Consider the following 26,003-nt stretch of genomic DNA (forward strand, 5'->3'; position numbering starts at 1 on the left):
CATTCTCAACCCGGGATTAAATGATAAATGATATTCTAATATTAACATAACATTTTAAAATCTTAAAATGACATTATGACATTAGTAGTCTCCCTTGTATTTGTTAACGTCATACTATTGTTAACGTCAATCAATTGTTTTATTTATATACAAGTCACATTACCTGAAGATCTGCGGAAGCAGTGAAAGTACTAGTAAAAAAGTGATGCATTGAAACCGTTATTATCTTTTAATAATTTTCTTCAATGAGCTAGTTTGTTTTTATATAGTATAATATTTTTTTCATTTAAAATAAAGTACTGATAGTTAATTTCAAATAAAATAATACTTATTTCGTTTATCATACTTATATCTTTTTAGCAATCCGAGTTTGTGATAGTTTGAGTCTGTTATAGACCAAGTTTGTGAAACCGACTTTGTAATAGGCCGAGTTTGTTTTGGGCCGAGATATCTGGTAGTCCGAGTTGAGAACAATTATCCCTCGGCACAACATGGCGTCATCCTCGAAACCTAAACGCAAACGGCACCGCTCAAATTCAGAAGATGATCCACTGTGGACAAATAGATCAGATGGCGATAATTATTCCGCATCAAGCGATAAGCAGAAGAAATTAACTGCACTGAGTAGTTACATTCCGCGTGAAACAAGTGATTGGACGATGAACGAACTAGAAAAACTTCAGATTAATTGGAACTGGATCGACCCTTCATCCACGAAGAGCATTGATGAATTTTTCGACATGTTTTCAAATATAAATGCAGATTTGCCACCCCTCGATGCAGATTTAATCGAGATGATGGATTATTTGAATGCTAACTTGACATTTGACACAAGTGTCAAAGAACTTGAACAGGAAAATCATGTTAAAGTTAGAAAATATCTTGTTGAAAACTTTCTTCCCAAAGTTGATGCTGATTCAGATGAAGAGTTGATGAAAACTGTGGGTAGTAGTTCCAGGTAAAATTAAAAATAGCATCTTTTCATTCCATTCACTACTGCAGTGTCAGTCAGGTACTTCTTGTAGCTTTCATGTCAATCGGGCCCTTAGTCGATCCGCCCCAATATAAAAAAATATTTATAGGGAATAAAAATGAAGATACGATGCAGTCTGGTAACTCCGCCCATCTAAGGCTTTGATCGTGTATATTTCTTCTTTATTATATAAAAATTGCATCAAATTTGATTTGAATCTATTCACTGAAAACTCAATGTTACGTACATTTTTAGCTCACCTGGCATAGCCATGTGAGCTTATGCCATCACTTGGCGTCCGTCGTCTGTCCTCGTTGTAAACTATTTCAAGAATCTTCTCCTCTGAAACTACTAGGCCAAATACTTCCAAACTTTAACTGAATGTTCCTTAGGGTATCCGAAGTTTTGATCTATCAACAAACATGGTCGCCATTGCTAAAAATAGAACATAGGGGTCAAATGCAGTTTTTGGCTTATATCTCAAAAATGAAAGCATTAAGGGCAAATCTGAGGGGGGTAAACATGTTCATTAGGTCAAGATCTATCAGCCCTGAAATTTTCAGATGAATCAAACAACCCATTGTTGGGTTGCTGCCACTTAATTGGTAATTTTAAAGAAATTTTGCAGTTTTTGGTCATTATCTTGAATATTATTATAGATAAAGATAAACTGTAAACAGCAAAAATGATCAGCAAAGTAAGATCTACAAATAAGTTAATATGACCAAAATTGTCAATTGACCCCTTAAGGGGTTATTGTCCTTTAATGACAATTTTTGACAATTTGTTCATCATATTTGCTAACTTTAAAAAATCTTCTCCTCTAAAACTACTCAACCAAATTCAACCAAACTTCAACTGAATGATCAGTATGGTGTATAAAATAAAGTTTGGGTTTTATTTTCTATTTCGTCAAAAAACATGGCCGTCATGGCTAAAAATAGAACACAGGTTAAAATGCAGTTTTTGGCTTATACATGTACAAATGTATCTCAAAAACTCTAGCATTTAGAGCAAATAAGACAAGAAGTTAAAGTATGTATTAGGTCAAGGTCTACCTGTCCTGAAATTTTCAGCCGAATCGGGTAACTGGTTTTGCAGGTATAATGCCCCTGAATTGATGATTTTAAAGAGATTTTGCAGTTTTTGGGTTATTATCTTGAATATTATTACAGATACAGATAAACTGTTAATAGCAAAAATGTTAAGCAAAGTAAGATCTACAAATAAGTCAATTTGACCAAAATTGTCAATTGACCCCTTTAGGAGTTATTGCCCTTTAAAGACTTTTTTCACAATTTGTTCATCATGTTGACTTACATGTACTTTAAAAAAATCTTTTCTCCATTGAAACGGCTGTATCAATTTCAGCCAAACTAAGGCTAAATGAGTTTCAGAGTATCTAGTATTAATGTTATATTTTATTTCCTTGTATGTCAAGAAACATATAGCTCCTATGGCTAAAATAGAACATAGGAGTGTTCAAGTGTATGGATCTCTCTGAAATTGTACTGCAATGTACTGTACCATACCACAAAGGGAAGGCTGGGATTGATTTTGGGGGTAATTGCCTCAAAATTTTAGGAATTAGGGGCCAAAAAGTGGCAATAAACAAGCATTTTTCTAGTTTTAGGACAATAACTTGTGCGTAAGTGTATGGATCTTTATGAAAAGGTTCCATATCACAAAGGGAAAGCTTGGTTTGAGTTTGGGGGTAATTGCCCTGAACGTTTAGGAATTTTGGGCCAAAAAGGGGCCTAAAAACAAGCATTTTTCTAGTTTCCAGACAATAACTTGTGTTCAAGTGTATATATGGATCTCTCTGAAATTGTACTGCAATGTACCATACCACAAAGGGAAGGCTGGGAATGAGTTTGGGGGTGATGAATCATAAGGGGGTTCAAAAAATTTGGGGGAGGGATTTTTTTTTCCTTTTTTTCCATTTTTTTTCTTTAAAATTTTCCATTTTAAATTGGTTATTTCTGATTTATATATAAAAGCAAATAATAACTAGTATCTCAATTGTTTGTAAAACAATTGAAAGGTCTTTCTTGTAAAAATGATGTTTTCGTTATGTACTTTGTACGACATTTCGTTTGATATACGACAAGCATACCTTCTGAAATTTTTCGCTTTTAACACTCAATGACCTCATCCGCCTACATTTTTGAGATTGGAATTATGATATATGTAACATAGAGTAGATGAGCCTTCATTTGATATGGAACAACGCCATGTTCTAGAAAGTTTGATTTTTGCACTTAATAACCCTATCCAATTAATTTTTGGAGGTCGGGAATTTGATATTTCAAATGTACACATCATGACCTTTCATTTGATATACAACAACCATATCTTAAAAGAAAATTTATTTTTTGCACTAAATGACCCCATCGAGCCCATTTTTGGGAGACGTCAATTTGAAATTTGAAATGTACGCTTTATGTTCTTTCATTTGATGTGCGACAACCATACCATCTGAGAAATTAAAATGTTTGCACTAAATCACCCAACCCGTCCCCCTTGGATGAAAAGGGGGTTTAAAATTTTCATTTGTAAGTAGAGTTTATTAAGTCCTTCAATTTGATATATCAGATGACCCCATTTGACAAAGTGCAAATAATGATGCAATATCAACTATATAAATAGAAGTTATGAAACTTACAAAGTCAATGCAAAACTTGAAAATTTCAAATTGATTTTTTGGTGTTTTTTTTCCATGGAATGTTTTTGGTATTTGGGCAAACATATAACTATGTTAACCTCTTCAATTTCTAAAACATTTTAAGTGGTAAGCTCTTCTTGATTCAGAAATACATGCCCCCGCTCCCAAAATTTCAAACTGCATTATCTCTAAAACGACAATAGATATCTCAAATCTGTTAAATGATAAATGATCTACAGTTGAAGGACAACATTATAGAAAAAGAATTGGGACAATTTTAAAGTTCACCAAGGTCATAATTAATCATCAAATATATGATGCAATACCAAACTTAAGAACCGGAAGTCGTAGAGACATGGGACTATCACCATTCAACTCAGGACCACTTGACCTTTCAAATATCACAAGGTCAAGGTCATAGTATAATGTGAAGGTCAAGGTGAAATTTCATCATGACCTGACATTGACCTCAAATTGAAGGTCTTGAACTACTGATCATCTTTGCAGTTTATAGTAGGTTGATATATGTTACCTTTAAAAATATATACACAAAATGATATACTTTAAAGAATCATCCCGTTGTAACTTTTGAACAGACGGTCGGACATTTTTGGGCTTATTATATAAAATATAGAGCTCGTCGAGAGGGACATTTTATACGCTGTATGTATGCAGCAAAGTCTTATCGTTTTCCTAATATGTAAGCTTGAAATTGCGGCGTAATTTTATTTTGCACTCTGTGACCTTTGACCTTGACTGCATATTAAAGGTCACATGAAATAAAGATTATTGGTGAAGGTCCCAAGTCTCTATGACTTCCGGTTCTTGAAATACAACGTTTCTAAAATTGAACACAATTTTTCAAGGGGAATAACTCCTTATAAGGCTTAGTAACAAATTAAATGTTTATGTTGATAAACATTCCCTTCTGTATTTGTACATGCTGCCATTTTCAAATCGATTCTATCTGGAATGATTTTGAAGAAAAATGCAAAAGAAAGAAATTGCTTCAAGGGGACATAACTCTCATAGGGAATGATGAAATCCTTAGCAGCCTCATATGGTAATACATCATGATAAGATCTAACTATTGTCCAAATAAGGTCATGATATCTTTTAAAACATTTAGGGGGGGCCATGTTGAAAAAAATCAATAAAAGGGAGATAACTTCTAAAGGGGATGATGAAATCCTACAAAAGTTCATCTAGTAAAAGTTCATGATGAGGTCTATCGATGGTTCAAATTTGGTATTGATAATTCCAATAGAAGCGGTAGGAGGGCGTGCCAAACAAATGCTGGAAGGAAAAAAAAAAGAAAAAAAAACATTAGAAAAACAATAAGGTCTTTCCTCGCGGAGAGGAAAGACCTTAATGATATGGTTTGAATAGGTAAATTAAAAATATTTTTAAGTTCTTAGACCACATTCATTCTGTGTCAGAAACCTATGCTGTGTCAAATATTTAATCACAATCCAAATTCAGTGCTGTATCAAGCTTGAATGTTGTGTCCATACTTGCCCCAACTGTTCAGGGTTCGACCTCTGTGGTCGTATCAAGCTGCACCCAGCGGAGCATTTTATCTACATTTATAAGTTTTCATTATTTACCGGCCCTCATTAAAATTCAAATATCTGTAATTGAGAGATATCTGTATTGTATTTTAAGCTTGGCCTTCGTGAAAAGTAGATTTGACTGTCACAAATTGAGTTTACCTAGCAACGAAATACAATTCAGATATCTCCATTCTAATGCAACATATTAAAATAAATTCCATTTGATAAATATTTTGGCTTACGTCCCAAAGTTGGTTTCCGTCCTCTAACTTTAGTTTGCCTCAACCAAATGTTATAAAACTTCTACAAAAGGCTTATTACCACAAAACACAGATCAAGTTTAAATTTCAGTGGCGTCACTTAAACCGTTCTAGAGTTATGGCCCTTTACAAATGGAAAAATTGCTGAATTTTTCATTCCCGTTCTCTAGTTTAGGAGGGGCCTCAGTGGCCGAGTGGTCTACAGTACACACAGAGAGGATGTAATCTCATACTCCCAACACTGATTCTGGTGTAACACAGTGTCACACTGTGAAACACAGATTTCCCCTCCCAAAAAACACCAAGTAATTACTCCCATCTGGGAGGGTTTTATGACCTGTTGATTGCAGGTAAAAGTAATAAAAATCAACAAAGCATGACTGCATGGTCGTGACAGAGACACATTATTACATGTCAACTATTCTCTCACTTATTCCTATTTTAATCATTTCCTATTTAGTTTAATTTTATTTCTGAAAGCTACTATAAAAAAGGTTAATGAAATGATTTAAAAAAATTATATACAAAAAGTATTTTTAGATTTGAAATTTATTTACATTCTTTCATAATCTCATAATTAAGAATGGTAACTTGATATTAACAATAAGTTGTATTTATAGTCAGTTTTAACATATAGATATTAATATATAATACATGGTTTAAAAATAATAGTAATGATACCAAAAAAATGAATATAATAAAATAATGTAGATTAATTTCATACATATTATAGTTAAATAATCTTCATTTATTATTTAAATTTATCAAAATAAAATTGAATAAATTCAATTAAAATATATGTCTTTATTTTCTATTAATTATACTCCACTAACATGTGATATTTTGTTTGTTTTAATTATGTTTCTTAGGCATGAAAAATCAACACTGTCAGAACAAATGCTGAATATTTTTAATAAATAAAGTTGTGCAGGAATCTTTAATAAAATCAAACTATAATATATCTCTGATAAAATTTAACAAATCTCACACTTTTCATCATTTTAGTGACTGTCATTTAATAAGAGGAAACATAAGAAATGTTAATTGTAGTCAACAACTAGTCAGTCTAGTGGCACACTTCAAAGGTAAACATAGCAATAAAAATCATGGTGTTGGGAGAAACCACAACAAGGTAATAAACAATTAAGGAGTTTTAGGGAGGAATTACTCCAAGTTTCTCCCAATTTCCTCCCAAAATTTGTAGAGTGTTGCTGGAGTTTCCTGGTGTGACACCAAGTTTTTACACAGTGTAGAGAGTATGAGATTACATCCTCTCTGTGTGTACTGTAAGTAGTTACTACTGTAATCACTAGCCAGTCAACACTGAGGTTGCGAGTTCGAACCCCGCTCGTGCGGGTGCACTCGACTCCAATCTAAATTGACTAGGATTGTCAGTTTTCCTATCACAGGTCGGTGGTTTTCTCCTGGCACTCCGGCTCCCTCCACCAATAAAAATTGGCCCAAAAGCGGTGCTTAAAAGTGGCGTTAAAACACCAAAAATCAAATCAAATCTAGTTTAGGTTGCCTCAACCAAATGTTATGAAACTTATTCACAATGCTTATTACCACAAAACACAGATCAAGTTTGAGTTTTGGTAGTGTCACTTTTACTGTTCTAGAGTTATGCCCCTTTACAAATGGAAAAAATACTAGTGTTCATTTCCATTCTCTAACTAAAGTTAGCCTCAACCAAATGTTATGAAACTAATACACAATGCTTAATACCACAAAATACAGATCAAGTTTGAATTTTGGTGGTGTCACTTTTACTGTTCTAGAGTTATGCCCCTTTACAAATGGAAAAAATACTAGTTTTCATTTCCATTCTCTAACTAAAGTTAGCCCCAACCAAATGTTATGAAACTTATACACAATACATATAACCACAAAACTCAGATCAAGTACAAATTTGAGTAGCGTCACTTTTACTGTTCTAGAGTTATGCCCCTTTACAAATGGAATAATTGCTGAATTTTTTGTTTCCGTTCTCTACCTTCAGTTTGCCTCCACGAAATGTTATAAAACTTATACACAATACATATAACCACAAAACTCAGATCAAGTACAAATTTGAGTAGCGTCACTTTTACTGTTCTTCAGTTATGTCCCTTTCAAGGTTACCGCTGGCGTTCACCATTTTCGCATTTTGCAAAAAAATAAAAATTGTGGCGATTAAAATTCATCACTTGCGAAAGAATTTGGCGAAAGATATATATGTAATGATTTGATTTCATCCATCTTATTTATTTTTCGTATTGGCGACGCACGTGTTTCAAGCATATTTTTACGTCTCAACTTTTTCATTTACGATGGTCCGGAAAAGAAAACTGTCGTTATGAAGAAATATATTCAACAGGTTGGGAACAACCCCTCAAATAAGTAACCCTTCAATGTAATGACTATCCCTTAAATCAGGGATCAATTTCAAGTGATAAAAAAAAAAAAAATGTTGTAAAAACCACTTCTTAGTACAAAAGGGCACATATTCATATCATTTGAAGAAACTTTTCCCAAAGAACTATACAACTATCTGGTATTATATGGTCGAAACATGTCCAAGAATTTTGTAATATTCCTGGACTTTAATTTATAATAATACATGTATCTTCTTTATTTTTAAAAATAAGTGGACCCCTCTTTAAGAAAAGTTGTTCCAAATATAAAGAATTTTTCCCCTTTTAAGTTAAAAAAAAGCAAAATTTTTCTTTTTACTTTTCTACAACAGCAAAATGATCCCTTGTCTGAGGGACAGTCCCACATTTGGAGGGTTGTTCCAAACCTGTTGAAAAGTAAGAAAAGTCTCTGCCTTTAGTCTTTATCCTTCAACTGGAAGGGACATATATATCCGATAAACTTTTGAAGATGAATCTTGTGTCCCAGAAGTCAAAATTATGATTTCTACATTGCTATTTTTACAGTATCTTTTAAAAAGTAAATGGGAGGGGGGGGGGGAAGGGATTAGAAAGAAGGAAAATTTTAAACGAAAATATATTTATGTAAGTTGGCGAAAAAAATAATTGACTCTGGGAAACCCTGCCCTTTATAACTTTATATGATATATATGCTAGCGGGGGCATCATCTGTGTCCCATGGACATATTCCCCATTTATTTGATTTTGCATATATGTACAGGTACGACTCAAATAGACACCAAGTCTGACTTAATAATAGATTATAGAACAAGTTTCCAAATCGACAGCAGATTCTATGCACCTCTAATCAGTGTCCAGTTCTTATATAAATAATTAGGATTTTTTTTTCAGAGTTTTGATACATCATACTGTAGCTGGAAGACATGACTTTCAAAATGACCTAAAAGAAATACTTCGTGATTTGTTGTTGACTTCTAGAACAGTGGGAGAAATGAGGTTCACAACAATGCTGGAGAAGTTTTGCAGAATGTGTAACCTAAAGGGAAGGTAAATTCTTTAAAAAATATGGTGAAAATAAATTTTGACCATTACTATCATGACTATTGACAAGACTGTTTCTTTAACCACTTTGTGCTTAACCTTAACATACTGCAGAATGAGGACTGACTTTTCAGGGTTTTTTTTCACATTGCTGGACTATTGTGTTACAATACATGTACATACATGTCAGTCAGGGGTACTACTTGTACAAGTGTATTTTATTTACTTGAAGAAGTAAAAAAAAATATACACATATAAGTAAATTTGTAGGATACTTATACAAGTGAATTTTATTTACTTGTATAGGTAAAAAAAAAATTGGCTTAGTTATGTCCCTTAATCATTCAGAATTTTTTACTTGTATATAAGTAAAAAAATCATCCTTTCTTCTTTTCTTGAATTCTTCAGATTTCTTTGCTTTAATAGAATTTTAAATTGTGTACCCTTTACAGATGTCTTTACTATTCATTTAAGTGTAATTTCATGGACAATAAAAATCCCATTTGTCTGTTATCTTCATAACACTGCTCATTTACAAGCCCCAAAGGAGCAATTTTTGATTGCCTTGTGCAAATATATAAGATCTTTGCTCAATCAGTTTCTTTGATGAATTAATTAGATGAAACATTGAACTTTAATGAAAAAATTTGAGCAAACCTGGGAAAAATCATTAAAGGCATGATTTTAAATCTCAAAACTTGAGGATTTCTGTGGGATTGTAAGAAAAATTTACTTATACAAGTAAATTTTTTAGAAAATTAAGGGGAGATTATTCAAACATTATTTATTTACTTATATGTGTATATATTTTTTTACTTCTACAAGTAAATAAAATACACTTGTACAAGTAGTACCCCTGACTGCATGTAAAACCAGTAAGATATTGTTTTTTTTAAATGGAGAATAGCAGTAAGATTCCTTACCAACATCTTGCTACAACAAGAAATGAAACAACATGAGCAAGCTTAATTAGTGGAATGAAAATGTTATTTCTTTATTATTTTGAAATTCAGACGGACATGATATATGTAACACTTCCAAAAGTGTCAATCTCCCCAACAATGCCCAAACGTGTCCTCAAAATCCCAAATGATCCAAACTTGTTCAATTATTATTATTTGCAAAGCGTGTCCACTTTGAGTGTCCGCGGTTTGTTAATTTGCAACGCATAATTTAACTCTTGGTTGCTTAATGTCCAGTGGCAAATATGTCATGCATACTTAGAATGAACATAAAAATTGTAATTGATTAGTTTTGTACAGTTAAATTTATCGTTTATTAATTATAAGTGAACTTTTTTTGCACAAATATACCCCAGTGATGCCAAACGTTAAATATCTTAATAATATAGGAGGGTATCGCATGGCCTGCTTCCTACATAAATGGTATCTGGGCTATTGTCATGAAGAATGTTCAGTAAAGTAAGATCTACAAACACATCACCATCACCAAAACACAATTTTGTCATGAATCCATCTGTGTCCTTTGTTTAATATGCACATAGACCATGGTGAGGGACACAGGCTCTTTAGAGCCTCTATTTATGGTTGTGTAACCAATGAAAGGCAAATATTTCATACAAGAATAGAAGCCAAATATTTCATTGGATTACAGTTTATGTTAAGGAAAATTTTACCCCAAATTGTACCTTGTCCTATAAACATTAAGGAAGATCAAAATCAGTGACAAGAAAAGCATGAACAAAAAACCTCACAAAAATATTTAGCCCTTGACATATTTAAAATCCATGAAATATTGTAACCACCTTAAATAACTGATTAAAACAAGATCGCAATCGATTGACTCGACTTAAATTATCAAATCCTGGTACCCTGTATATGAAAATGATGAAAGGTTAATTTTGAAAATGGTTCTTTTTGTAGTATAGGATTGGTCCAGGAAACCATGATCAAGGATGTTCGTGTTGTGGCAGTTCCAGACTTAACTTTCAGAATTTCATCCAATGAAATACAGATAATGACAGTTGCAGAGGTACTTCTTCATATATAAATAAAGTAAAAAAATTTCAGGCTTGTGTGTCAACAATTAATTTTCATTTCCAATTGTAAAACATATAACTCAAAAACTGTGAAAGTACTTATATTTTCATGGTACATGTGGTATGAGCAAAAGCTACAATACATGTTCATGGATTTTAGTTTTTTGAAAAAAATCAGTGGAGAAATTTTAAGCCATCTGATATAAACCTTCGATATAAATTCTTTAAATATTTGGCAAGAATAGTACACAGGAGAGCACTTACAAGACTAGACTTAAGAAATCTGCATACAGAACTATGTATCAGATATCAGAATGCAATTTTTAGCTCAACTGGCCCAAAGGGCCAAGTGAGCTTTTCTCATCACTTGGCGTCCATCGTCGTCGTCGTCCCTTAACTTTTACAAAAATCATTTCCTCTGAAACTACTGGTCCAAATTAAAGCAAACTTTGCCTAAATCATCCTTAGGGTATCTAGTTATAAAAAAACTATCCGATGACCCCGCCCATCAACCAAGATGGCCACCATGGCTAAAAATAGAACATGGGTGTAAAATGCAGTTTTTGGCTTATATCTCTGAAACTAAAGCATTTATAGCAAATCTGACATGGGGGTAAATATGTTCATCAGGCCAAGATCTATCTGCCCTGAAATTTTCAGATGCATCAGACAATCCGTTGTTGGGTTGCTGCCTCTGAATTTGTAATTTTAAGGAAATTTTGCAGTTTTTGGTTATTATGTTGAATATTATAATAGATAGAGATAAACTGTAAACAGCAAAATTGTTCAGCAAAGTAAGCTCTACAAATAAGTCAAACATGACAAAAATTGTCAATTCACCCCAAAAAGAGTTATTGCCCTTTAAAGTCATTTTTTCACAATTTTTCGTAAATTTTTATACGACTGCAAAAAAAATTTGTGGTCGTATATATATATATATATTGGTATGACTTCGTCGTCGTCCGAAGACCCATTGGTTTTCGCACTCTAACTTTTGTTTAAGTGAATGGATCTCTATGAAATTTTACCATAAGGTTCGATACCACAAAAGGAAGGTTGGGATTGATTTTGGGGATTATGGTACCAACAGTTAAGGAATTACGGACCAAAAATAAGCATTTTTGTAACTTCCAGACAATAACTTGTGCAAGTGTATGTATCTTTCTGAAATTGTACTGCAAGGTTCCATATCACAAAGGGAATGTTTGGATTGATTTTGGGGGTAATTGCCTCTAAATTTTAGGAATTAGGGGCCAAAAAAGGGGCAAAAAACAAGCATTTTTCTAGTTTCATGACAATAACTTGTGTGTAAGTCTATGGATCTTTCTGAAATTGTACTACAAGGTTTCATATCACAAAGGGAAAGCTGGAATTGAGTTTGGGGGTAATTGCCCACAACGTTTAAGAATAAGGGGTGAAAAGGGGGCCAAAAATAAGCATTTTCCTAGTTTCCAGACAATAACTTGTGTTCAAGTGTATAGATCTCTCTGAAATAATACTGCAAGGTACCATACCACAAAGGGAAGGCTGGGATTGATTTTGGGGGTAATTGCTTCAAAATTTTAGAAATTAGGGGCCAAAAAGGGTAAAAAAACAAGCATTTTTCTAGAGTCAGGACAATAACTTGTGTGTAAGTGTATGGATCTTTATGAAATTGTACTACAAGGTTCCATATCACAAAGGGAAAGCTGGGTTTGAGTTTGGGGGTAATTGCTTTAAATGTTTAGGAATATGGGGCCAAAAAGGGGCAAAAAACCAAGCATTTTTCTAGTTTCCAGACAATGACTTGTGTTCAGGTGTATGGATCTCTATGAAATTGTACTGCAAGGTACCATACCACAAAGGGAAGGCTGGGATTGAGTTTGGGGGTGATGAATCATAAGGGGGTTCACAAAATATGGGGGGGGGATTTTTTTTTCCTTTTTTTTTCTTTAAAATTTTCCATTTTAAATTGGTTATTTCTGATTTATATATAAAAGCAAATAATAATGATATAGTTTGAATAGGTAAATTAAAAAAATTTAAGTTCTTAAGAGCACATTCATTCTGTGTCAGAAACTATGCTATGTCAAATATTTAATCACAATCCAAATTCAGTGCTGTATCAAGCTTGAATGTTGTGTCCATACTTGCCCCAACTGTTCAGGGTTCGACCTCTGTGGTCGTATCAAGCTGCGCCCAGCGGAGCATTTTATTGTAGTCTTTTACAAAAATCTCCTCTGAAACTACTGTGCCAAATTAAACCAAACTTGGCCTAAATTATGCTTAGGGTATCTTCTTTAAAAAAGGTATCCGATGACCACGCCCATTGACCAAGATGGCTGCCATGGCTAAAAATAGAACCTGGTGGTAAAATGCAGTTTTTGGCTTTAATATATATCTGAAACTAAAGCATTTAGAGCAAATCTGAGAAGGAGTAAAATTGTTCATCAGGTAAAAATCTTTCTGCCCTGAAATTTTCAAATGCATCAGACAACCTGTTGTTGGGTTGCTGCCCCTGAATTGTTAATTTTAAGGAAATTTTGCAGTTTTTATATGCCCGTTTACGGGTCGTATTATGGTATACCGTTGACCGTCTGTCCGTCCTTCGTCAACATGTCGGACATTAACTCAAAAAAGCTTTAACCAATATGCATGAAACTTTGGTGAATTGTTTATATCTATTGACGTGAGCTCCCTTTCATTTTTTATAAATTTCAGAATTACCGTTTCCGAGTTTTGGGGTTTTATTCATATAACCAATTCCAAGTTCTTTGGCTACATTTATTCAGAAACCTATAATATGTCAAATATTTAATTACAATCCAAATTCAGACCTGTATCAAGCTTGAATATTGTGTCCATTTTTGCCCCAACTGTTCATGGTTGGACCTCTGGGGGCGTATGCAGCTGCGCTCAGCGAAGCAGTTTATTGGTTATAACCTTGAATATTATAATAGAAATAGATAAACTTTAAACAGCAAAGTAAGCTCTACAAATAAGTCACCATGATCAAAATTGTCAATTGACCACTTCAGGAGTTAATCTTCTACAAAAATTTTCTGCTCTGAAACTACTGGGCCAAGCTCATTATAGATAGAGATAACTGTAAGCAAGAATGTTTAGTAAAGTAAGTTCTACAAACAAGTCACTGACACAAAAACAGAGAGTTTTGTCATGAATTCTATTCTTGTCTTAAATAATGTAGAGTGTCCTTTGTTTAATATGCACTGCAACACATAGACCAAGGTGAGCAACACCGGCTCTTAAGAGCCTCTAGTTATTATTGCGATATTAAACCAGTCAAATTATTTGTATAAAGAAACCTTGCAATAATTTCTGAATGTACAGTAGTTATTAATTATGAATTAGTGGGTCCTATATGGTTTACCTTGTTCTTAGGTTAAAGTTTCAACCAATGATTCATTAGTTGATCAAAAGATTCATGTTACTAGACAAAAACCAGAGGCTATTGATAAGGAGACACTTCAAACTATGGATCCATCAAAGATAAGAGGATTTAGCCAACATGTTGGACAGCTGATCATTGGACTAGGCAATTCTTGCTTCAAAAAAGAATGTCTGGGCCTTTTGCTCCATGAGACAAAGGTAATGTTAATATATAGCTAATTGATTAAAATGTTTCGATCAACTCTTAAATGATCAACACTTTCAGTCCAGTAAAATTAATGATCCCTTTTGATAGATCAATGATATTTTCTATAAAATTGCATTACTATCAGTACAAATCAGTTTAATTATTTGGATGCCCTGCCCCTATGTCATGGTCTAGCGACTTTGTATTAATTGTCAATGCTGCTGTCCCTCCAATTGTCTTTTTCAGAATTTTCTGCTGACAGCAAGACATTTCTCTGTGTCAGCAGTTTATTATACCCCAAATAAGGACATACTATGTAGATGTGCATATCAACAGGAAATTACGATTTTTTTTTTGTAGGAGTTATGCCCCTTTAACTTAGAATTTTGGCCAAAATATACTACTCCAACAGTTTGTCATCGCAACTCCTCTGAAACCACACAACAGATTTTCATGAAACTTTGTAGATAATAAGGACATACTATGTAGATGTGCATATCGACAAGAAATTAAGATTCAATTTTTTTCTAGAAGTTATGCCCCTTTTACCTAGAATTTTGGCCAAAATATACTACTGCAACAGTTTGTCATCGCAACTTCTCTGAAACCACACAACAAAATTTCATGACACTTTGTAGATAATAAGGACATACTATGTAGATGTGCATATCGGCAGGAAATTACGATTCAATTTTTGTTTTAGGAGTTATGCCCCTTTAACTTAGAATTTTGGCCAAAATATACTACTGCAACAGTTTGTCATCGCAACTCCTCTGAAACCACACAACAGAATTTCATGAAACTTTGTAGATAATAAGGACATACTATGTAGATGGGCATATCGACAAGAAATTACGATTCAATTTTTTTCTAGAAGTTATGCCCCTTTTACCTAGAATTTTGGCCAAAATATACTACTGCAACAGTTTGTCATCGCAACTTCTCTGAAACCACACAACAAAATTTCATGACACTTTGTAGATAATAAGGACATACTATGTAGATGTGCTTATCGACAGGAAATTACGATTCAATTTTTTTTCTAGGAGTTATGCCCCTTAGAACTTAGAATCATGGACTTTGCAAGGGGAAGGGGTATCATTTTGTGGAGCAAGATCACTGGGTACTTCTACTTTTTTTCCAGTGTGCTATATTCACAAATATCAGTTTAAAGTGTCTTTTATACAATCTCTTGGGCAGGTAACAAGTACTTTTCTAGTGGTATACTAATTAAGTATAACTGATTTTTCTTTTCAGATACTGATAACATGCCTGTCTACATCACCCAGGTATTGTACTCATATCAAAGATAAATTAGGTCCAGAAGACAAAGCTACTCTGCATTTCATTGGACCTTATGATATATTAAAGGCAAGGGAGAGGAGCCAGCTGATAAAAGCTTTTCTACGTTTAGGAAACCGACAAAGATTAGGACAAAGATTAGGACAAAGATTAGGAATTAGAATCTGCTCACCCTATCAAAGCTAAAGTGAATACCAAAGTTGATTCATAGTAATGAATATAGAGGTGGAATCTCTTAAAATACATTTATTTTTTAGTACAAAATCTTAGTGAAATTGTTGCCACAACATTTTGTAATTCAAGAACAAAGTAACAAAAAGTTTATTTATACAGCATCAGAGTTATTTTCAGAGCTAGATATATAGATATGTATATATATTAACATTATTGTGACATAGGAAATGTACTAGAAAATGCAAGAATGGTGAAATTTATCTATTATCCATTACTTATCATCCCCTGTTTGGCACATTGCAAGGGACATAGAAATACCCTGCATCCATCCAGTCTTGTAAGTGCTCTCCTGTGTACTATTCTTGCAAGATATTTATAGAATTTATAGAGGTCAGCAATGTCTAGAACAAGTTTGAAAAATCAGTGCAAATCAATTTTTATGCCCCCGCCGTAGCGGAGGGGGTATTGGGATTTACCCTTGTCCGTCTGTACGTCCGTCCCAAAATTGGTTTCCCTTCTCTAACTTTAGTTTGCCTCAACCAAATGTTATGAAATTTATACACAATGCTTATTACCACAAAACACAGATCAAGTTTGAATTTTGGTCACTTTTACTGTTCTAAAGTTATGCCCTTCTACAAATGGAAAAATTGTTGACTTTTTGGTATCCCTTCTCTTACTTTAGTTTGCCTCAACCAAATGTTATGAATCTCATGTTGTGTTTTGTGTACTATTGTTTGTCTGTTTGTCTTTCTCTTTTGTAGCCATGGTGTTGTCAGTTTATTTTTGATCTAGGAGTTTGAATGTCCCTCTGGTATCTTTCGCCCCTCTTATATGCACAATGCCAATTACCACAAAACACAGATCATGTTTCAATTTTTGTGGCGTCACTTTTACCGTTCTTGTATCAAAATTACCATCATGTAACATCTATCAGCCCAGCCCTGACATATAAAAGTATATTTACAGTAAACATCTTATTTATTTGTAAACCTGTTTTCTCTTAACCATACATACAAGAATTAAACTTAGCCACAATTTCAGTTAGGTATTTTGATTGAAAAACTTATCCGACATAGCTGCCATGGCTAAAAATAGAACATAGAGGTTTACTATATATGGAAGTCAACGGGAAAATTGTTTAAGGGAAAATTCACGATTTTTTACTTATCTTATTATGTTCATAATACCAAACAACATATTCACCAAGTTTTAACGGGATATGAACACGAATAAAGAAGAAAATTGGGAATTATTAATTTTATTTATTTGAACTTCCTGACTTCTGTGACGTAGTTTAAGTCTTTTTGCATGCTGGGAGTGGATTAATCTCATTTTAAGTATTGTTCATTAATCAACTAATAATGGAATTTAAAGTGCATCAACAACTTTTGGTGTAGCTATTAACCAACTAATAATTCAGAAAGGAAAGTACTCAGTCGGGCAACTTTTAAAATTAAAATGTATGATTTATATTTTAAGGGTTTCCGATATGATTATAGTAAAAAGTTTTTGGACTTTTCCTTTAAAAAACAATTTCAAATGGTCACAACTTGAACACTAATTTAAATAATGATAAGGGGTCTTCAGTAACTATTGTAAGACTAAACTTGGATGACCTGCTTTTGATTTAACTACTGGGCCAAATTAAACCAAACTTGGTCTCAATCATTATCGGGGTATTTAATACTATTTATTATGATTTAACCTTATTTACATGATTTCCAAAACCACAGTAGATACAGGTGAGCGACACAGGCTCTTGAGAGCCTCTATCAAGAGCCTCTAGTTGTAGTTTTCAGACAATAACTAGTGTGACTGTGTAAGTGTATGGATCTCTCTGACATTGTACCACAGGGTTCCATTATTCTGTAAGTTCAGAAATTATTGCGATTTTGTCATTTAAGACTAAATTGTGATTTTAATTTTTGCGATGTTGAGAAAAATCCTGTAATTTCAAAATGCCAGTTTAAACTATTGCGATTACAATGTATAACTCTGTCTCATTTTTCGCAATAATAAAAACATAACAATAATTTCTGAATATACAGTATCACAAAGTGAATGCTGGGATTTAGTTTGGAGGTAATTGCCACAAACATGCAGGTATTAAGAACTAAAAAATAGCATTTTTCTAGTTTCCAGACCATTACTTGTGTTTATGTGTATGAATCTCTCTAAAATTTTACTTCAAAGGGAAGGCTGGGAGTGAAAGAAAGTGAGGGGATTCTATTTTCAATTTTTTTTAGGGAATCATATTTTTTTTCAAAATTTTTCAAATTTCAAATTTTTTGAAAAGTTTCAAGAAGAAACTCCAATAATTCAGACAGCATCAAGCTTGCATACTGTGTCCAAATTTGTGCCAACTCTTCAGGGTTCGACCTCTGTGGTCGTATCAAGCTGCGCTCAGTGAAGCACATGTTTAAATAAATCAAAAATATTGTATGCAAACTATTCTGTTAATGCAAACGCTTTACTGTACCTTAAATTCAATATCTATACCTAAATCAAATCAATAAATGCAGTTATCCTGCAAACATATCATGCTCACATGCAAAATTTGTGTGTTTACATTTGTTGGGAGCAGTGTGCTATTTAGCGGGAAAATATGGGAAATCCCTAAATAAATGAATAGCTGAATCTTGTTAATTATAGCCAGCAAAGAATTCAAATCTCATTAACAGCTGAAATTGGAGTGCCATTTAAATTTATTTAAATGATGATTACTATCTGGCATAAAAATAGATTCATCTAAAAAAAGTTTCTCCTTGTTATGCAAACCTTGATCCTAAATTTAATTGTTGATTGATGCTTTAGGGGAATTTTCAAATAGAGGTATATCATTTGTCGAGACAAAAATTGGTGTCATTCTCATTGGAAAAAATACATTTCCTGTATTTAAATATACGTGTTCAAAAAAATTGTACGGTTAAATAATAATATAATTGGGAATAAACAAATACATTTCTTGCAGAAAATGCTCTGTTAGAGTTAAGTCATTTTGCTAACTGTTTAACGCAAATTATACCGGTAATTGTAATTTCAATAAATGACTTCATGCAGATTTTATTTTTCCTCTTTTCTTTGAAAAAATTTGATGACTGAAGTTTAAAATAAAGTCATAAGTATCCGAAGTTAACCGTGATTACCGACAAAATGATTGTCTATAGGCAAAATATGAAATAAGAAATTCTCTACTCTAAACATATACTACGATTGTCACAGATAGCGTTTTACATCATCATAGATACCAGGATTACAATTTTGAAAGCCCGGCGCGCGCTTCGAATTCAAAAGACACACTAGTTACGCGCAAATCAATAAAAATGTCAAATAATTACAAAATTTGAGAGGATTGATAGGAAGGTTCATTTAGCCTTCGTCAAATTTAAAACATATGTTTTCAAAGGGTCTCTTATGCAATAGTACTGCTTCTGATGCGTGAGCAAACTACATATGGATTGTAATTGCGAAACAATTTGAAATGTTATCATTGGGAATAAGAATTAAAAGCAATTCATATTATCTTAACCAAGTTTGGTCGAAATCGTATTTTTAAATATGAAAACTCTTAACAATGACTAATAGAAATCAAGATGCCACGTCTATTTATCTAAAGTAAAATCACAAAAATACTGAACTCCGAGGAAAACTTAAATCGGAAAGTCCCTAATCAAATGGCAAAAATCAAATAATAAAACACATCAAACGAAAGGACAGCAACTGTCATATTCCCGACTTGGTACAGGCATTTTAAAATGTAGAAAAGGGTGGATTGAACTACATGTTAAAACATTTACGGTACCAATCTGCAATGTTAACACAAGTTTTTGTCTGTGTGACAAGTCATTGTAGAAGTTAAAAATCCAGTAAAACATAAAAAGTAATACTCTATTCAGTATATCTTTCATTGTGGAAAAAATAGAGATGTGGACAATTATAAAAAAAAATGTCAGTCATTGAGATATATATTTGTTTATGATCATATTTCTAAAGCATTGCAATCGACTTTTTAACAAACCTAAACGATTTACACCAATAAATCATAGTACATGCGTGTGTATCATTGTATATTTGATAAAGTAGATAAATAACTATTGTTGACAATAGAGAGTGTCGAGAGTTGATAGTTCAGAAATTTAAGTAAGGGACCATCTATAAAGAGAGTAGAATTAATTCTTGATTTACTTACTACAATAACAACATTTTGATATTGCTACACAGACGCAGATCCAGCCATTTCAAAATGAGAAGTCCGACACCCGGTACCTCATTAAACCTTCATATATTTAAAACACAAATCAGAAGACAAGGGGAACTTCCAACTCCAGGAAGACCTCGTGGATTCGCCAATGCTACCTAGCGAGACGATACCGTTTTGCAAGTAAGGATATAGACTCAAAATACATGTCATGAACGTCTGTTTTTATATCTATAGCAATATTTAAACAAAAATATAAAAAGATATTGTGTTTATTTTTATAGGAATCAGAGTCCGAGTCAATACCAAAAGCCTTTAAATTTTTGGCACTTGCTTCCTTATAAGTTGGTCATATAGTGTCTATTTTGTTTGATGTTTTTTCATTCGCTGTGTCACATTATTGGTAAAGAAACCATTGTTCTGGGATATATTTTCTCTATTCCATTAGCCGTAACATACCGAGTGATTCTCATTGCATTGTCAATGCTAGGCCTGCAAAACGCAGTGGCGGTCATAGATATATCATTTTATTTATCGCCTACAAAATGAGCAACAACAATAGTGTTATTACACACACAGACATATTAAGTTATTTTCTGTGTTACTTTGGTCTCTTGTTGAGAGTTGTCTCATTGGCAATCATACCACATCTTCTTGTTACATGTATATATATTGCTATTTATCGCCTGCAAAATGTGTTATTGCGCACACATATGTAATTTTTTGACACCCAGGTTCTGAATGACAACTGAAACCTGAAACACAGCGGTCTTTTAGATCATCACAATAGTGCACAACAATTCAACTCAACCAGAAAAAGGTTCATCGGATACAGAATGAATGAATAACCCACCATGTCCGGTCTGCGCTTTTGTTTATTTTTTCCTGCTTTGTATCAATCTGAATTCAGCCTTATTGAAATGATATTTACAGCTTGTTTTCACTTTATGTAGTCCACAGTTAGAGGAGGGGTAGGCACTCACAAACATATTTAGTATGTTGCCAAATTCAGAAGTATGTAGTTCAGTTGTTGTCGGTGATTCATGTCTGTCATATTTTATTTTCGTATATTTTGTTATTAATGATTAAGCCATAAGTTTTCTCAGCCCTTGAAATTTTTATATTTTTCATTTCTCAGCCCTTTAAATCGACCATATAGTATGGGGTTTTATCATTGTTGATGGTCAAACGGTTGTATAAAATTTGTTCACATTCATTGGCAATCATACCATATCGGCCTATTCTTAAAATAACAACAAACTTGAAATTAATTATATTATCTTAACATCAGCCTTTTACAAAATATATGATCCATTACGTCCAGCGTGATTTATATGTTTCATACACTGCAACAATTCATGTATGCATTCAACAGGAAATGTCAGTATTTTGGACAATAATTTCTTGAGTGTATTTCCAAATTTGTCACTGTGTTTTATTTTACATTTTTAACGGTCAACGGGTGTATTCGAATCTTAACCCATATTAAACTTTGATGCGATATATAAAACTAGACATGATTCTTCTAATTTTGTCGAAGGTATATAATCTAGGTAATGCATATTGAAACGTTTATCTTGTAGTAAAACACACAGTTGGGTGCAGGGTTGTCAAAACGGAAGACACCCATACGGTCTGTTTGTTATATAAATCGTGATACTCCCGGATGTGTTACACGATTACAAAACCTATATATGTATATCTATAACACATTGAACATTATTTCTTGAACGAAAACGTTGCTTTAACACTCATTTCATAAAATTCTATGAATGGGAAAACCAAAAGCTCAAACATATGCACCAATACCAACTGGCATACTCCCGACTAAACCACTATGTGAGTTAGTATTCATTTCGAAAAAAAGAATAGTTCATAAATTCCAATCAAGATTTAAATCATCAACATGTGTTCCGACACCAATATCATTTGCCATAACAACATTGATCTAGTTTGAAGTATTATGTATAGGACACAATCATGTCGAAATATTAGACCACCATTATCAATCAATTGAGAAAATTATGCTTCATCGATGAATTTCACTTAATGAGCAATATGTGAACCTTCACTGACAAAACAAATGGAAATTCTCCAAATACTATTCATATCACCACTATTCTCAATATTTGTTGTAAAAGAAGGGCGAAAAATACTAGACGGACGTTTAAACTCATCGATCGAAATTGAAAGTGACAACGTCATGGCTAAAAAAAGATGACAGACAAACAATAGGACGGACAAAACACCACATAGTAAACTAAAGGCTGTGCAACAACCACCCCAATAGAAACTGAGAGTATTTTTATGTGCTCCGGAAGGGTAAGCAGATCCTGTTTAAGTCAACCACTTTAGGGGGTGTCATTGGGGGGTTCCGATCCCGGATCCCGCTTACTGTTTTGTCAGATTCCCATATCCCGCTTACACTATGTAAGTAAGCAATTCTCATTGTTATGTCATTTCCCGGGTCCCGCTAGACCTGATTTCCCGTTTTCACGACAAAATAATTTGACTTTCACGTGTCACGCTTACAAAAAATAGGCAATCCCGCGTCACGCTTATACCCCAATGAGACCCACACTTTAGACTTTAGGTCAAACAATTTGTCTATTGTTATCTCTTTTTCGTCTGCATCTCTTAAAACTTGCCGTTTAAAAAAAATGGGTCCATTTCATAGACATTCTAAATTGCAGAAAAATATTGCAAATCCAAATTGTGCTCCAAAAATGCAGGACTAATACGATAACATGTTCAACCGGACATAACTCGATATAAACATATGCGGTTCGCCATAGTTGGCATCTTTGTATGTCTTTATTGGTTTTATAGTTTCTTCCATAGAAATGAATTGATACATCCCAAGTTTTTGAAAGTTTTGATTTAAATGTTGCTGATGGAGGTTAGTATAGAAACGCCCTATGGAACGGGATATCAGTATGGTTAAGGTGTTATTTTCATTGATGAGTAATTGGTCAATTCCCCTGCTGCTGGAGTTTGAGTTCCCGAATGTATCATCATATCAGTTGTCTAAGTTTGGTACTGGCATGGGAAATATAAAATAAGAAGATGTGTAATAATTGTCAATGAAACATCACTACATACATGACACAAGAGAATATATTGAATAGAAGTTTACTATAGGCACGAAATAACCTATGTACAACAATTCAAACAAGAAAAGAAACGGCCTGACAGATTTTCAAAACAACGAAAGAAGTCCAAATATTATATGAAGCAACAAACGGCAACAACTGATTTGTAAGGTTCATGACTTTGTTCTTGCACATGTAAAAGCAGTTGTTTTAAACATGTTTGCGGGCCCCATGGGACAATGATGTAACCGCACGACAAACGAACAATTTCTAATTGTTTAATTGCAAGGTGATGAAATAGATAAGAAATTAAGATTATGTCTCATTTCTTTGGGTTCACTGTTGTAATATTTCTCCATACGTGATAACGTATTCATTCCTGACCTTCTATCATTCTCAATGGAAGTTATTATATAAATGACATATTGAACTATGAAACAAAGCACGCTTTGTATTTAGTCTCTCAATATTTTTATTAGAAATGCAAATAACACGTCTTCCTCGGATGATTTATATTTGGTTCCCAAATTGGCAAATAGCGTGTCCTCCTCAGAAAATGCATACTGCCCTCTCAAACTGACATATATTATGGCAATCTACAAAAGGGAGAATAATAATTATCAGATATGATGTAATAATTTGTTTTAAGGTAGCAAAAATTATTCTTAAGCTGTATCGTTGTTATGTTGTCATTTCTATGTTATTTTTAACATTGCCATTAAGTGCGAGGTTTGGCATGCCACAAAACCAGGTTCAACCCACCATTTTTTCCTTTAAAAATGTCATGTACCAAGTCAGGAATATGGCCATTGTTATATTATAGTTCGTTTCTGTGTGTGTTACAAATTAACGTTGCGTCGTTTGTTTTCTCTTATTTTTTAGTGTATATTGACATTGCGATAAGACGTGTCACGGTACTTGTCTATCCCAAATTCATGTATTTGGTTTTGATGTTATATTTGTTATTCTCGTGGGATTTTGTCTGATGCTTGGTCCGTTTCTGTGTGTGTTAGTTACATTGTAGTGTTGTGTCGTTGTTTTCCTCTTATATTTATGCGTTTCCCTCAGTTTTAGTTTGTTACCCCGATTTTGTTTTTTGTCCATGGATTTATGAGTTTGAACGGCGGTATACTACTGTTGCCTTTATTTACCTGCTTTTATCTAAAGAAAGACGTCTTACGACAATAAATCAATACTACAATACTTGTGTGAGTCGTATTGTTGTTTGTGTATACCAATAATCTTCCAATCAGTATATTGAACACGTATTATATCATGTATTTATATATTTATGATCGTAAGTTTGAATCTGATTTCTGGTTTCCATATTTAGATGAGATACTAGTACATGTATACGCTGTAACAGTGAGCTAAATGTCGATAGCATTTATCATAACTTCTACTTATGGATAACTTATAGCTATGTTTGACCAGTTGTGTTCTGAAAACGTCATAGGATCGTTACAGGGAAAATAAAAGGTAAACGTAGTTTACAAATGTTAACATCCATAATGAAAATAAACATTCAGCTTTTTTTTTATTTGTATAGTTCTTTCTTATGTTGTACTATTACACTACTGTCTCTGGTTAATGGAGGGTTGAGAACCCGCTAACATGTTTAAACCAATCTCATTTTGTATTTATGTGCATGACTGCCAAAGTCATGAGCCTGTAGTTCAGTGGTCGTCGTTTGTTTGTGTGTAACATGCTTTTTAGTGTACACAAATTAGGCAGTAAAAAGATTGAAAACAACACGTTTAATAATGTTTGGGTCCGAAGCGCTTTTCTGGATTTACTTTCATCAGGAACGCCCAAAGCCAAACATTTGAAATCCAAAGAGGTATAATTTCAGTCAAGTTTCTCGTTTGAATGTTTAACATTTGTCATTTCTGGGCCTTTCATAGCTGAATATGAAGTGTGGGCTTTGCTCCTTGTTGAAGACCATACGGTGACCTATAGTTGTTAATTTCTGTTTCAGTTTGGACTCTTGTGGAGATTTGTCTCATTGTCAATCAAACCACATTTTTCGTTATGACATATCTGTCAACAGAGTAAACAATAAAATCACAAAAATACTGAACTCTGGGGAAAATTCAATCAGAAGGTCCTTCATCAAATGGCAAAATTAAAAGCTCAAACACAACAAATGATTGGATACCAACTGTAATATTCCTGACTCGGTACAGACATTTTCGTAAATGTGGTGTAAACCTGATTATATCTAGCATGAAATCTAAATGCCACCATATTGACAGCAACGTTCGAACAAACATATAGACACAACATGTACAACTGTCTTAAATAAGGGTACAGCATCCAACATTGTTTCATAATCCCCCCCCCAAAAAAACCAAAATAATTAAAAAACACAAAAGGCATACAGACGAAGCACACAATCCTGGAACTGATGGTGAGTTTATTTACTCTATTTGATTCCGCAAAAACGTTTAAATGTTTCACAATACCATATTTTATAAAAGATAAAAAGCTTTTCTAATTTCCTTTGCTCCGCTCTTTTATGTCTACGGAATGTTGTTTAATAGTTTCCATCTATTTTCCGCTGTTTACATTTCAAACGAAAATAAATGGGGTGCATTGCTACTTACCGAATTTCACAAATAGAGTATAATAAAGATGCACAAAATTCGTCAATCCAGTGTAAACTTGGATTTATTAAAGCACAGTGTGCGCCTTGCTGATTCGCGAAATTTAGATTATCTGGTTGTTGTGGTGGTCCTTGAAACCAGTCACTGTAGTTAAGTGGTTCACCAGACAACCACTTATATGACATTTC

At 33.3% G+C, this 26,003-nt stretch overlaps 1 protein-coding gene across 3 annotated transcripts; it reads left to right on the forward strand.

The window, feature by feature from the left end:
• The first annotated feature begins 407 nt into the window (after nt 1-407).
• Nucleotides 408-18,981, forward strand: LOC143059228 (uncharacterized). Of its 3 annotated transcripts, XM_076232708.1 has the most exons (6): nt 409-958; nt 8,715-8,870; nt 10,748-10,856; nt 14,245-14,276; nt 14,331-14,451; nt 15,698-18,981. In XM_076232708.1, exons 1-6 carry the CDS (start codon nt 492-494, stop codon nt 15,926-15,928), a joined length of 1,116 nt encoding a protein of 371 aa, XP_076088823.1. In that variant the 5' UTR covers nt 409-491; the 3' UTR covers nt 15,929-18,981. The 3 variants fall into 3 exon arrangements, with proteins under 3 accessions (XP_076088825.1, XP_076088823.1, XP_076088822.1); XM_076232707.1 differs by having other exon boundaries at nt 417-958; nt 14,245-14,451; XM_076232710.1 differs by lacking the exons at nt 14,245-14,276; nt 14,331-14,451 and having other exon boundaries at nt 408-958.
• The last annotated feature ends 7,022 nt before the right edge of the window (nt 18,982-26,003 follow it).

The sequence above is a fragment of the Mytilus galloprovincialis genome, chromosome 14 (genome assembly GCF_965363235.1).
Source record: "Mytilus galloprovincialis chromosome 14, xbMytGall1.hap1.1, whole genome shotgun sequence".
NCBI lineage: Eukaryota > Metazoa > Mollusca > Bivalvia > Mytilida > Mytilidae > Mytilus > Mytilus galloprovincialis.

Excerpts from the sequence above, each read along its gene's own strand:
- LOC143059228 (XM_076232707.1), top strand. The coding sequence starts at position 492 with ATGGCGTCATCCTCGAAACCTAAACGCAAACGGCACCGCTCAAATTCA. Across the intron at positions 959-8,714 it reads ACTGTGGGTAGTAGTTCCAG|AGTTTTGATACATCATACTG; the intron begins GTAAAATTAAAA and ends TTTTTTTTTCAG. Across the intron at positions 10,857-14,244 it reads AGATAATGACAGTTGCAGAG|GTTAAAGTTTCAACCAATGA; the intron begins GTACTTCTTCAT and ends CCTTGTTCTTAG.